The sequence below is a fragment of the Aulonocara stuartgranti genome (genome assembly GCF_965226115.1).
Source record: "Aulonocara stuartgranti genome assembly, chromosome: 19".
NCBI classification, from domain to species: domain Eukaryota; kingdom Metazoa; phylum Chordata; class Actinopteri; order Cichliformes; family Cichlidae; genus Aulonocara; species Aulonocara stuartgranti.
The window spans coordinates 30,555,545-30,569,850 of NC_138955.1; the positions used below are offsets into that span (position 1 = coordinate 30,555,545).

Below are 14,306 nucleotides of genomic sequence, written 5' to 3' on the forward strand. Positions count from 1 at the left end.
AATATTTGCCTTTATTTATCTGAAAAAGTCTCATGTTCCTTAAGTACATCTACCCTGTTGAACTTATTATGGGAAATAAATATTTAAATAAAAACAAGCTGCTGATTATTTCACACTTTACTTGTGAGCAACGGCACATTTAAATCTTACAAATATAGTTATTTGGCTTATATCATGATAGATATCGTTATCGCCTGAAATGAAAAAAAACATATCGTGATGTGAAAAAATCTTATATTGCCCAGCTCTACTCAGAGGTCTTATTCTGAGTATTCACGGCAGCTGTAAGCTTCTCCAAGATCTTAACCATGCTGCATTCAGTGAGCTCTTTCTGAGAAGTCGCGCCTCGTCCCACCGTTTCAATCCCAGTGGGCAGCCTTGGAGGGGTTTGAACAGCCGGTTCCGCTTTCTTAATTCTCCGATAAGCCAGGGCCAAGCCAGCTCCGATCAGCAAGAACCCTGTTATCATGGTTCCGAATAGGTAGATATCTTCAGCGTCCTCGATCGACAGTCCCGCCAGGCACACGATCCTCCATGTCTGCCACCCGTCCATCGTGTATCCGGCAGGGAAAGTACCTCCAGGGCACTCGGGCTCTCCCAAGCCCAGACTTCTCGTTGAGAAAAGGGTGTCAATAGCATTCAGAGACCAGTTGATCAAATCCATAATTCTATTTTAGGTTTTAGAGAACAGACTGTGAGAGAGTGTTCCAGGGAAAAGTAAAAACACGAGACAAGACAAGGGCACAAGAGGCTAAGCAGGGAAGATAAGGGGAAGGAGGAGAGGAGAAAAGTGCAACTGCCTTCGCCGAGAGCCAAAAGAGAAGAGAAGATATTATAAGTGATCATTGAGGTTATGGCTCCCAGTCCTTCATATAATGTTTGATATATTTTGGTGCTCTCTGATGCTACAATGTTACTGTAAAGTCTTGAACCTTTCCTTTTTTTTCTTTATATTACACTAGGAAACGGAACATAGATGCATTCACTCCAGCTGTCTCTTTACCAGGCCAGCTATCACAGTCATGTGTCCAGGAAAGGGAATTTGAGGGGGGCAGGGATTGAGGCTGGTGATCAGCTTCATCTGCTTTTACACTAACTCTTGATATTTGGTATGGTTACCTTTATTCCTTAACAAGCTGCCTCTGTCAGTGCGCCCCAGGGTGGCTGTGGCTACAATGTAGCTGCCATCACCAGTGTGTGAATGTGTGCGTGAATGGGTGGATGACTGGATATGCAAAGCGCTTTGGGGTCCTTAGGGACTAGTAAAGTGCTATATAAATACAGGCCATTTACCATTTACAGGCCATTTGTTCTGTTCTGTCAAGATGATCCTACACTGCTTCAGTAATGTTAATGGGTCAGTCCATGACTGACAGTGTTTCACTATGTGTTTGTAGTGGGGTGTGGTGTGTGGGGCAGTGTGGATGCAACTGCGTGGCATCCGCAATCACGCCTACTGAGTTAAAACCAATAAATCAATAAAATGGCTCAAAACTGTGATCTATGGACTGTTTCTTTTCACTGGAAATAAGAGGCTGAACCCAACTCTTGAAAAACAACTTGTTGTCCTGGTGGCATCCTATCACGGCATCACACTGGAATTCACTGAGCTCCTGAGAGCGACCCCTTCTGTTACAAATGTTTGTAGAAGCAGTCTGCATGCCTAGGTGCTTGATTGTATAAGTGTGTGGCACAACTGTAGTCATTCGTTTTTTCCTACAGTAGCACATCAACATGCTGTCACCCAGGAGAGACAGATGCAAATTAGACTCCAAATTCAATAAAAAAAATTTCTCAGCACTTATGATTACTTTCTGTATTGGGTCAATATTCATATTTAAAAAAAATTTTTTAATGCAGCTTTAAAACCACCTAAGAAATGTGGCAGATCTGAAATTTTTTTTTCAGCAGCAACACACCTACACATGATTCAGCTCCGACTTTATCTTTCAAGTCCAGCAAAATAACAGCCACAAACATTCAGCTGGGTACTTGTGGAAGAAGAGTGTGCTTTAACAGAGACGCACCCAAACTCAGTGGACATTTCGGATTTACGCAATCAGTTGTCAAGCACCAAATAGCCTTCAAGTAAACTTATAGCACATGGTAAAAGTTCTGCTTTTACTGTGCCATCTGGTCCAATGATTTACGCAGTGGGAGCATTTCATTTCAAACTTCTTGAGACTCTGTACTTACCCAATCACATCAACAGAATTATTAAGATATGGGTCAAGGATCATAGAATTAGCGACGCTCCAATCGCCGTCTGCTGCGATGATGCCAACACCAATTAGACCAACTTTATCCAGCATGTTCCGGAGCACCTTTGGCGACAAAGACATGCTCTCAGTGGAACTCGGCTAGAGCTTTAAAATCATCCCAAACACCGTCACACTGCATCTCTCAGTAGGACAACTCAATGTTAGTGGCTGTTTTTCTACTTCAATTTACACTGCAGGCTACTCATTATGACAAAAGTACAATGAAAGATAACAGTAAGTTATGTTTACCTTAATGTACTTGATGTCAAAGCTTCGCTCATTCCAGATCTAAATGGATGAAAGAGAATTTTAGTTTGCAAACAAACTTTTGCAGGCTCAATTTCCTGCAAATCCATCAATCCAGTATCACGTGGTAAAGCTTTTATATTCCAGGCAGGCCTTCAGTACTAAGCAACTAATAAATGTCATCTGTCACATTTTACAACAAAGTCAGGTTTTGATATGTTCCCACTTACCATGTTAAAGTCACACTTTAGTGGACAGAAACCCTTCATTTTCTAACAGGGCTAATTCCATGCAACAACAGCCGCACAGGATTAAGACAACATGAATGAATCAAAGCCATGTAAGTTACTGTAGAGAGCAATAAGTAACATTTAACATTAACAGAACTACTTTTTTCCTCCCTGTGTTTGTGGGCTGGCTTTCACTTGGTCACATTGACCAGATTCACATCTGCTACTAGAGGTCCATCTTTGTTCCAATTCCTGGTTTATATTTGATGAAATACAGAAGTTGGTAACAGGACTTACATTAGAGAATTTACTGTCACTAGGTGGCTGCAAATAACTGCTTAGTGTTTAGAAGTTTTGACCATTACTACTTTTGGTTATTAAAATCCTGAGAATGCCAGAGATACTGAGAGATAATGCAAGCAGTCAGATGTTCAAACAGTTTAACCAGAGCTCAAAAATGAATGTGTGTGTTTGAAATGTAACAAAGAATTATAATTAATAGCTATATTAATTAATTATAATCCTGTTATGAAAGGAAAGTTCAAAACATGCCAAAAGCCACCAAGCTGCAAAGCACTCACTTTTTGAGGAAGCAGCCTTTGTAAGGACCACAAAAGCAATGTGTTGAAGTAGAGATGATTATTGCATGAATTTTGTGGGTTTGTGCAGAGCTGCATTCTAATCTGAGAAGTGGTATACACACCCCAACATACTGAATGTCTAGGTCATGGTACTGCTTGGCACCAAGGATCCAGTTCACCACATATGTTGCAGTGACATCCGGGTAGTCATAGGGCCAGTTCTTGCCACGGCCCACCCAACCGGGAAACGCCCAGGGCAAACCTATATGAAAACAAGCAGACACACAAGAAAAGACAATGATTCTTTTTGTGTTACATTTAATATAAATTTCACTATCTGGTCACATTTCCAATCACCCCCACCATCTATCCAACAAACTGAGCAGACTTGTTAAAGTTTTCAATAATATCAATAATATTATTGTATTATTTACATTCCATATAAAATAACTGCATGCATTGAATTGTAACCTTTATATCAAAACTACTTTATTCAAATTTTTAAAAAAAAAAAATGAAAAAAAAAAAACAAAATCTCCGGATAGAAGTAAATGGGTGGAAAGTTCTGGCAGAAATTCCATGAGGTTTGCCAGTAATACCAAATGTGTTCATGCCAAGAAAAGCAGGAGTGGTCATTTGTAACAACACATGTAGATTCTAAATCTCAGTTTCCTACTATGACATTTTCCCTCTGATGTCTACTGGTTTTGGTTTACTGCTGTCAAGTTATCAGACAGAAAAGGAAGCAATGTTCCTTCTTACCTATGAGTGTGATATTTGGGTTCCTCTTCTTGGCCTCTTTCATAAGCCACCACTCGTAGCCTCTGTAGTAGTTCTCATCATTTTCATAGCGCATGTGAGACGGCTCTGTTCCATCTGATCAAATCAGAGGTTCAATAATACCAAAAAAATGGAGAGAGTCAGTTTATTCTTGAAGTTATACTATGATCCAAAGTGTCTATCACGACCCCAGCACCAAAATATGTGGTAATTATAGCCAATATCCTATCCATACAAGACTTTAAGATCCATATGAAGCAGATGTCACAAGTGTTTCCTTGTTAAGAAGGAATTTATGTCATTCTGCTGGACTTTAGCTGTGTGTCATAATGCATTTCAGACCTGGCAGCAGAGAAATGGAAATGTAACAAGTAACAAATTAGAAACTGTCAGAAATGTAGTGTGACTAAATGTACTTTACCAGTAGTTTGCGCATCTCCTCCGATCTCCACCTTCAGAATGTGCAAAGAAGCTCCAAAGTTTGGCTGAAAATAGGAACACAGAGCAGTGAGTTCCCGTGCTTAAAACTGAACTGTGTGAATGAGTTGCTTCTGTCGTACCTTAAACAGGAAGTCTAGTATCTGGCTGCGGTACGGCTCCGCATAACTCACCAGTAACCGAGACGTCGCCTACATTAAGGCACACGTAGAAATGTTATGTTAGTAAAATAATAAGCTAATCAGAGAAACAGAAACATGCAGGCAGGCATGCATAGATCAGATTGTTCCTGTGGAGGCAGTGTTGTACAAGGAAGTACTCTAGTAAAATACACTAAACTCACCCCTCCGCCGCTTAAACCTCCAATTCCATCAAAAACCCTTCCCAGACCCCCGTCATCGCTCAGGACATAATTCTGAGCAGAGCACAAAGCCAAAGCCAAGAGGAGAACGGACACTAATAACGCCGACTCTCTGCAGTCCATCCTGAGCGCTAGCTGACAAGACGCTGTACGCGCGCGCACATTCTCTATCACATGACAGCGCAGCTGAGCGGCCACGTGATGTTGAAACCCGTCACACCGGTACTTACTTTTAAACGTTTATTTCGTTCTACGAACGTCCGCAATTTAAAAAAAAAAATCTTCAAACAGTGTTCGCAATGATTTTTTTAAGGGTACACACGACCCACCCTTAAAATCCGGGGAAAAACGGTGAGGCATTTGTCTGCTGCATTAGAAGAGTTTTTTTTGTTTTGTTTTTTTTATTGACGCAAAAACAAGAATTAATATATAACAACATGGCTCCTGCAAGATTCCTTTGGAGCAGGTGATTACAAGAAATTAGCTTTCAGTTTTTTAAAAAAAAGGAAGAGAAAATAAAGGGGTAAATTTGGGCTTACTAACTAAATCACATTCTTCAGTTGTGTTCAAAGGTTTCACTGCATCTTTTGTTTTCATAAAATAAGGGCTTTAAAGTATGAAATAAAAATTTTACAAAAGCCAGCTTTGTATGTTTAGATCTGTGTATTTAAAATGTACAAAGAGTGATTATAGCATTCACCAGAAAGTCATCTTTGCTATTGTGCATAATGAGTCCATAAACAATATCCCTTTTAGTGAAGTCTTCTAAATGAGAGAACTTGTAAAGTAATGGGTTATTAAATATATTTATTGTGAAACAAATTAAAGCAAGTCTAATTGAAAAACAAGACTGAAATGAGGAAAAACCATCAAATGACATATTCATTGTTAAAAAATAAAAATAACACGATTTGTGTCACGGACCCGGCTCTGTCTATTTTGAGATGGGTTATTAAATTCATATACACATATACACTGATTAGGAAGTTATAACAATCTCAACTGTGTGATGTCTCTTTAAGACAACCCAAGTTAATGTTTAGTGATGTCACAAGTATGTGCTACTGCCCTCTGTAGAGTGTGGGAGAAACGTGCTTACACATGGACACATGGACTGAGATGGACCTCGTTTTTTCAGCTCCCAAACTCAAAGTAATGTTACAGGTTGTATGAACATTGCTTGCTCCATGTAAGACAGCAGCGGTTGGTGAAGAGTGTGTTTATTAAAAGACGAACACTGTGGAATTTCCAGTACCAGTGTGGTCATGAGTGTCCTGCTGAGTGTTTCTGCGGCCTCCTCTCAACCACTTAATACAACCCACGTTACAAATTAGTAATGTTTATCCATGTTTATAACACAAATTACCCAGTGGTCACTGTTGTCATGTTTCGCTGTGTGGCAGGCAGGAGAAAGGACCTACATACAGGAATCGAACATGGAAATGTAACTTAAAATGGTAGCTTTATTGCTGGGAAAAACACTCCATTAAATAAACACATGAAAAGCAAACCAACACCCTGAACATGGAAACTAGGAATTAACACTGGAAAACTAGGAACTTGCTCAGGAACTTGCTGAAGCAAAAGTAGTTCGGCGAGGCCATGAAACTCAGGTCTGACTCAAAGCGATTCTAGCAAACCATCAGACAATTCAGAAGGGGAATATAGTGCATTATTTACACAGTGGATAGTGGCAGTTGGGGTAATACTGATTATAACTGGGGATATAGACAGGCGGTGGAAGGAATACTTTGAGGACCTCCTTAATACCACTGACAAAGAAGAGTCTGGGGACAGCTCATTTTCTTTTCCTTTCAGGAATCAACTTAGCTGTGTGTAGCTTCTGGCTGAGCTTGCTGCTGTGTCCTGCTGATCTATGTCAGGGCAGGACCAGGCCCACACAAGGAATACTTTATTCAAACTTGTCAGCTTCATTTTCTCATGCTGGGGATTTTTTCTTATTTGATCAATACTTGATTGTAATCTAAATCTAAGAAACCCACTGAACTGAAAGAAATCCACTTGTGAATATCTTTACAGTTTAATATTGGAACAAGCTGTCATACAAGAACAGAAACATGCTTCATTAGAATTCTTTGAATCCGAACTGTTTCCAAAAGGGTTTGTATAAAATTACAAAAAGGTCTGAACACCCCCTCAGACCCTCTGCCAGGGTTATACTTATTGCTTTCCAATTACCATAAGCATTATTTATTTTTAGGTTCAGAATTTCTAACAGTAGTTATTATGGTCTGTGAAAAACATGTCTTTTCTTTTTAAACTAAGCCTCCTGATAATGATGCTAATTAAAGTACTAATGTAGTAGCAGCTGTCTGATTTTACAAAGAAAGATAAACCTATACTATGGGAAAAATATGAAGCGACTAAATGGGTTGCTTGATAGGACCAGATTTTAAAATCCCTAAAATAATTAGCACAAGTCTTGAATGGGTTGGGGGGGGGGGGGGGGGGGGGGGGGGAGGTAGCATAACATAAGCAGCATGGAAAGTGATAGCAAAACAGCATCTGCAGACTGTTCAAGTTTCTTTGAAGTAGGGATGGGTATTGAAAACCGGTTCTTGTTGAGAACCGGTTCCCACTGTTTCAATTCCTTGGAATTGTTTGCCATTTTTGCAAACAATTTCCTTATCGATTCCAGTCACCCCGAATGATGTCACTACGTTGCAGAGCGTCATTTACAGTACCTGGCAGGAAACATGGCAAACGCTAAAAAGTTTGGTCATACTTTACGAGAACAACAGGGCAACTTGCAATACTTGCATAGTAGATATTTAATTTAAAGGAGGAAACACTACAAATACAGAACCGGAGACAAAGGGCAGCCCTGGCGGAGCCCATCACCCACCGGGAACGAGTCCGACTTATTGCCGGCAATGCGAACCAAGCTCTTGCAACGGTTGAATAGGGATCGAATGGCCCGTAGCAATGGGCCAGACACCCCATATTCCCGCAACACCTCCCACAGGACACCCCGAGGGACACGGTCGAATGCCTTCTCCAAGTCCACAAAACACATGTAGACTGGTTGGGCAAACTCCCATGCACCCTCAAGTATCCTGCAGAGGATAAAGAGCTGGTCCAGCGTTCCGCCAGGGCTGCCCTTTGTCTCCGGTTCTGTTCATAATTTTTATGGACAGGATTTCTAGGCGCAGCCAAGTGGCGGAGGGCTTTCGCTTTGGTGGCCTCAGAATCTCATCTCTGATTTTTGCAGATGATGTGGTTCTGTTGGCTTCATCGGGTGAGGGCCTCCAGCTCGCACTGGAGCGGTTCGCAGCCGAGTGTGAAGCAGCGGGAATGAGGATCAGCACCTCCAAATCTGAGGCCATGGTTCTCAGCCGGAAAAGGGTGGAGTGCCCACTCCGGGTCGGGGATGAGTTCCTGCCCCAAGTGGAGGAGTTCAAGTATCTCGGGGTCTTGTTCGCGAGTGATGGGAGAAGGGAGCCGGAGATCGACAGACGGATTGGGGCTGCAGCTGCAGTAATGCGGACGCTGCACCGGTCCGTCGTGGTGAAGAGGGAGCTGAGTGTAAAAGCGAAGCTCTCAATTTACCGGTCGATCTACGTCCCTACCCTCACCTATGGCCACGAGCTGTGGGTAGTGACCGAAAGAACGAGATCGCGGATACAAGCGGCAGAAATGAGCTTCCTCCGAAGGGTGGCTGGCCTCTCCCTTAGAGATAGGGTGAGAAGTTCGGCCATCCGGGAGGGGCTCAGAGTAGAGCAGCTGCTGCTCCACATCGAAAGGAGCCAGCTGAGGTGGTTCGGGCATCTGACAAGGATGCCCCCTGGGCGCCTCCTGGGTGAGGTGTTCCAGGCATGTCCCACCGGGAGGAGGCCCCGGGGCAGACCCAGGACACGCTGGAGAGATTATATCTCTCGGCTGGCCTGGGAACGCCTTGGTATTCCCCCGGATAAGCTGGAGGAGGTGGCTGGGGAGAGGGAGGTCTGGGCCTCTTTGCTTAGGCTGCTGCCCCCGCGACCCGGCCCCGGACAAAGCGGATGAAAATGGATGGATGGATGGAACACTACAAATATGCAAAAGCATTTGCTCACAAAACACGCGATGACCTTAAATGAATGTCGTGATTTTAATTCCACTCCAGACTCATGAATCTCAACCCAGCAGCAGCGGTAACGTTTGCACGTCCTCTCCCGTTAATGCAGCAGGTAAATAATCAACTAACAGTGCATATTATGTTAGTGTGATCTGCCTTATTACAAAACCTGCCATTACTGTGTGCTGCATTTAGGTGACCATGATGAGAGAGACAGACAGAGTCTGGCTGGCGCTCGCTGGCAGTTGTCGCTGCAGTCTACCGGTAGCGTCTACTTTCAGGCCAGGATAGACGAATGTCACCGAGCAGTGACTCAGTTTGTGGTAAAAGGCTTGCACCCATTTGCCACAGCAGATGCCCTCAAATTTTCGGTAAGGGAATGTGTTTAATTGTAGGCAGGGACATTACTGGATATTCTTGTGTAATTGTTACAGAATAATTTATGTTTTACTTTGTTATTGCTACAGAAGAATATTTATTTTATTATTTTACATTTACAATTTTTTTCCCCGGGGACCCTGTGAAACCCCATTGAAGAGCCATAGGCTAGATCTCTTAATATCTCACTGTTGGGTTTATAAGGCCATGCTACTCCTAAATTTCTATCTTGTTCAAAGGGAAGATATAAAACAAAGTTCTAAGCTAATCGGCCTTAGTGTTCTCCTTTTTTTTTAAAAGAATCAATAAGAGAATCGATAAAGAATTGAATCGTTAAACAGAATCGAAAATGGAATCGGAATCGTGAAAATCTTATCAATACCCATCCCTACTTTTAAGTCTTCTTTATTTTCTAGCATTGCCTTTCAACAAATGTTTCACAAAACATAAGAACCTGACAGTCAAAATCTCACCTGCTTTATACAGAATTCCATTCACATCTGAACCTCATTAATCTCTACCATCGAGAATATAGGGTAGGCTAAATAACACAGTCTAGACAAAGAAACAGGAATAAAATCATTTTTCCACTTAACAAACTCATTTACCCAACTAAACGGTGTGAAAAGTCAATCTCTTCACTTAATCTGACTCGTGAGGTTATTTTAAATGAAATAAACAATTTTACACAAAAGAAACAGCCCTTCATTTGGTTACACCCAATTGATATGATCAGTGACATCATATCCTATAAAATCAGGAAGTACTGGGGCGGCCATTCCCATATACCTGTTTCACATATAGGACCTGCACCAAGGAACACACAATGGTAAGTATAACCAAACTACATAAACAAATGAAAGATTCAAATCAACTAATGATGAAGTGACATTTCGCTTTAAGAACATTTGCAGAGATGTAATGAATAAATGGTAAATGGCCTGTATTTGTATAGCGCTTTATTTAGTCCCTAAGGACCCCAAAGTGCTTTACACTACATTCAGTCATCCACCCATTCACACACACATTCACACACTGGTGATGGCAAGCTACATTGTAGCCACAGCTGCCCTGGGGCGCACTGACAGAGGCGAGGCTGCCGGACACTGGCGCCACTGGGCCCTCTGACCACCACCAGTAGGCAACAGGTGAAGTGTCTTGCCCAAGGACACAATGACTGAGACTGTCGGAGCAGGAGCTCGAACTGGCGACCTTCCGATTACAAGACGAACTGCCAACTCTTGAGCCACGATCGCCTCAATATATAGACAATGCTACCACAAACAGACCCGGGATAGTATGTAGAGCCAAGGTTACATGTGCAGTGTCTACATTAAAGCTAGAGATGTGCTGATTGATACTGAAATATCGATTCCTCCGATACCAGTCATTTATGTTGTAGAATCGATTCTCACATTAAAATATTGATATTTTAGTAATTTAGGGTAAATTTGTAGTTTATCATTAACAGGACTTACTTACTTAGACTTAGATCCTCCCATGCCTTATGTGGCATATCGGGTGGCAAACGAACGCCACCAGGTTCGATCTTGTGTGCGGGCTTCAGCTTCTTCCAATGATATGTTCGATGTCTTTAGGTCTTGATGGACCTTCACCAGGTGTTGCGGGGATGTCCTCGTGGTCTTTTAATGCCCAGGGGTTGCCAGCACATCGCTGTTTTTGGAATCCATGCATCATCCATGCGGAGGATATGGCCGGCCAGTCGGAGTCTTTGGCATGCAACGATGTTGTGAAGTTTGACTGTGCCACTCCTTCGCAGGACCTCCTCGTTGGTGATGTGGTCGGTGTAGCGGATCTTCAGAATCCGGCGAAGACATCGCTGCTGGAAGACGTCGAGCTTGGTGTTGATGCAGGCCGATACCTTCCAAGTCTCGCTGGCATAAATGGCAGTTGGGATCACGATCGAATTAAGCACGCGGAGTTTGATCTTGAGGGAGATGGTCGGGGAGAACCAGATCTTGTTCATCCTCCGAAATACCGCAGCTGCCTTTCCAGTGTGGCACTTGACATCCACCTCCGCGTTGCCGTCATGGGAAATCGCGCTACCGAGGTAGGTTCTCCACTTCTTCTAGCAGCTGTGTCCCGATGTAGATCCCCCGTCGTGGGTCCATGGAGCTGACGTGCATGAGCTTCGACTTTTCAGAGCTGATCCTCAGGCCAGTTCCATTAATGGGAACACAATGGAAAGAAACTATATCATTCGGATTGTCTACATAGGAAGGAACTACTTCCTCTTCCGCCTTTCATAGTCATGTGCGAAATACGGATGTATAAATGTGTTGCAGCCCCTTGGCATGCACACTCACAACAATGGCTGCGCATAAATGGAGTCATGTGCGGACGTATTTTACATCCACAAACAGCCGAGGCGTGGTTTGCGATACATGTGGCAAAAAAGTAAGGTGTTGTGGCAGCTCCACTAACCTTGTCAAACACCTCAGAGTAAATCATATCACAGAATATGATGAGCATATGTTGAGGCAAATTGAAGAGGAGGAGAGGAGAGGGACAGGACAGGTGCTGCTAGGGCGAGACAGACGTCTTTCACGGAGTCCTTTAGTGCCGCAGGCAGGCAACGTGTTCAAATAGCGCACAACTTCAGTTTTTTTATTTCTATATGATGAATTCTGCATTATTAAGTGATAAGAACAATTAATCGAATGTCCTGTAATCATTATGACTCTATAATTTGAGATACAATAAAAGATGCAATAAATAAAATACGTTTTTGTACAAAGTATCAGTATCGGATCAGTATCGTCGATACCACCCTGAATTTTACTTGGTGTCGGATCGGAAAGGAAATCAGTGGTATCGCACATCACTAATTAAAGCATTATGATTGACTATAAGATAACAGAACACAAAATAACAATATATGCAAGTGACAAATGGCATTCAGTCCAGCCACTTTGTCACAGGATCAGTGAAGCAAGTTTTCTTTAACTGACCTTAGGTGTTTTCAGTAATGTAATTCTTCAGTTAGTTGAAGACTAATGTAAACCACCATTTGTCACGAATACGAAACATCATCAGTTGTGCACCCCCAACTCATTGGGTGTTTCAGCTGTTTATCACAATACACCCTCATTTACAGAGTATTTTCCAAAAGGTCTTTGGGATCATCAAGATGTTTTCTTCCAGACACATTCTTTTGGTGGAGTCATGAACACTGACTTCAACTGAGGCAAATGTTCTGGGGTCTTTTGTGACTTCTTGGATGAGTGATCACTGCACTCTTGGTCAGCTGGACACCCCTGGGAAGCTTCACCATGGTTCCATGTTTTCGCCATTTCTGGAAAGGGGAGCAATCACTTTTCACACAGGGCTTGAGCACTCTGATTGAATACTAGAGAAGCCTTTTTCCCATGAAATCTGTTTAAATCCCCCAAAACATTTCTTTAGAATCTTTTTGTTTATTTTGGCATTATCAAAGACAAGAGATAAGCATTCAAATCCAATATTAACTGAAACTGAGAATCTCTGAGCTGTTTCACCTGTTGGATGTCAGAATTTCCTTATCAGTTCTCTTATTGATTCTTATTAGGTTCTCACTGGTTCAGCTTTAAGAGTTACCACCATCTCTAAGCAGCATATAAAAGATGTTTTTTGCATTTTGCATGTGCATGCCACCCTGAACAACAAAGCACTGTATGATGAACAGTGTGTTTCTGTCCAACAGGGTACAAAGGTGCCATGGATTCAGATGAAAGGAGGATTGTTCTTGTGGGGAAGACGGGAGTGGGGAAGAGTGCAGCAGGAAACACAATCCTGGGGAGAGAGGCCTTTGAATCAGAACTGTCACCATCCTGTCTGACATCTGAATGCCATAAAGCAAAGGGGAATGTTGACGGTCGAAAGGTAGCTGTCAATGATACTCCAGGCCTTTTTGACACGAATTTCACTCAAGAAGAAGTATTGAATAGGATCAAGATGTGCATCTCTCTGTCTGCCCCTGGTCCTCATGCCTTCCTTGTGGTTCTTCAGCTGGGCAGGTTCACTCAGGAAGAGAAAGATACTGTTCAGATGATCCAGACCACCTTTGGTGAAGATGGAGCAAAATACACAATGGTGTTATTTACACATGGAGACCAGTTAAAGAAGCAAACCATTGAAAACTTTATTTCAGAAAGTCCTGATCTCATAGCCATCATTCGAAAGTGTGGTAACAGATACCATGTCTTCAACAATGAAATCAAAGATCCCAAACAAATCTCTCAGCTCCTGGACAAAATTGACAAGATGACTGTGGTTAATGGTGGAGGTTACTATACCAATGCAATGTTCATGAAAGCAGAGGCAGCCATAGAAAAGGAGAAAGAGCGACTCCTGAAGGAGATGGAAGCACAGAAGCAGAGAGAGCTTGATAAACTGAGAGCCAAATATGGAGGAAGGGCCACCAGAGAGAAGTGCAAGGTGCAGATGAGATATCATTATGAAGCCAGAGCCAGAGCTGAAAAATCAAATGACTTCACTTCAGCACCAGCAATAGCTGTTGCAGCAGCCTGTGGTGCTGCCATTGGAGGTGTGCTTGGAATTGCAGGCGGTCCGATAGGTTTGGCAGTTGGAATTGCTGCTGGAGCAGCTGTTGGAGCTACAGTTGGTGCTTTAGCAGTGAGAGTCTCAGATTGCTGCCACATACAATGAAGATTTTGGAGGATTAAATTATTCCCCAGGAAAATTTTGGCAGTTTTGGTCAACTGCATCTCAAGAAACATTTTTGCACAAATAAAGAATACGACTTTCCTAATCACTTTTTAATACTTAGAGAAATAATTTGAACATGTACAAGTGAGAGATACTCAACTGTTAATAACTTCACTATTATTTGTAAATGATTATAATCACTAATGGGGTGGCTGTAGCTCAGGTGGCAGAGCAGGTCAGCCACTAATCAGAAGGTCGGTGGTTCGATCCCAGGCTGCATCCTGGCTG

General features: G+C 42.4%; 2 protein-coding genes across 3 annotated transcripts in view; one reads left to right on the forward strand and one right to left on the reverse strand.

Annotated features, from left to right (window-relative positions):
- Window positions 1-5,073, reverse strand: part of galcb (galactosylceramidase b) — a 46,327-nt gene extending 41,254 nt beyond the window's left edge. The window contains exons 1-7 of one of the 2 annotated variants that reach the window (XM_082515741.1): window positions 4,880-5,073; window positions 4,659-4,727; window positions 4,520-4,583; window positions 4,081-4,194; window positions 3,441-3,580; window positions 2,511-2,549; window positions 2,197-2,324 (exon numbers count right to left, since the gene is read on the reverse strand). In XM_082515741.1, coding sequence (XP_082371867.1) covers window positions 2,197-2,324; window positions 2,511-2,549; window positions 3,441-3,580; window positions 4,081-4,194; window positions 4,520-4,583; window positions 4,659-4,727; window positions 4,880-5,020 — 695 coding nt within the window. In that variant the 5' untranslated portion in view covers window positions 5,021-5,073. The remainder of the gene's footprint in view (window positions 1-2,196; window positions 2,325-2,510; window positions 2,550-3,440; window positions 3,581-4,080; window positions 4,195-4,519; window positions 4,584-4,658; window positions 4,728-4,879) is intronic. The other variant, XM_082515740.1, reaches the window with a different exon arrangement.
- A 7,994-nt stretch (window positions 5,074-13,067) lies between these two features.
- LOC309695992 (GTPase IMAP family member 9-like) lies at window positions 13,068-14,018 on the forward strand (the record flags this gene model as incomplete). Its single annotated transcript, XM_082517016.1, has 1 exon — window positions 13,068-14,018. One exon carries the CDS (start codon window positions 13,068-13,070, stop codon window positions 14,016-14,018), a length of 951 nt encoding a protein of 316 aa, XP_082373142.1.
- Between the last annotated feature and the right edge of the window lie 288 nt (window positions 14,019-14,306).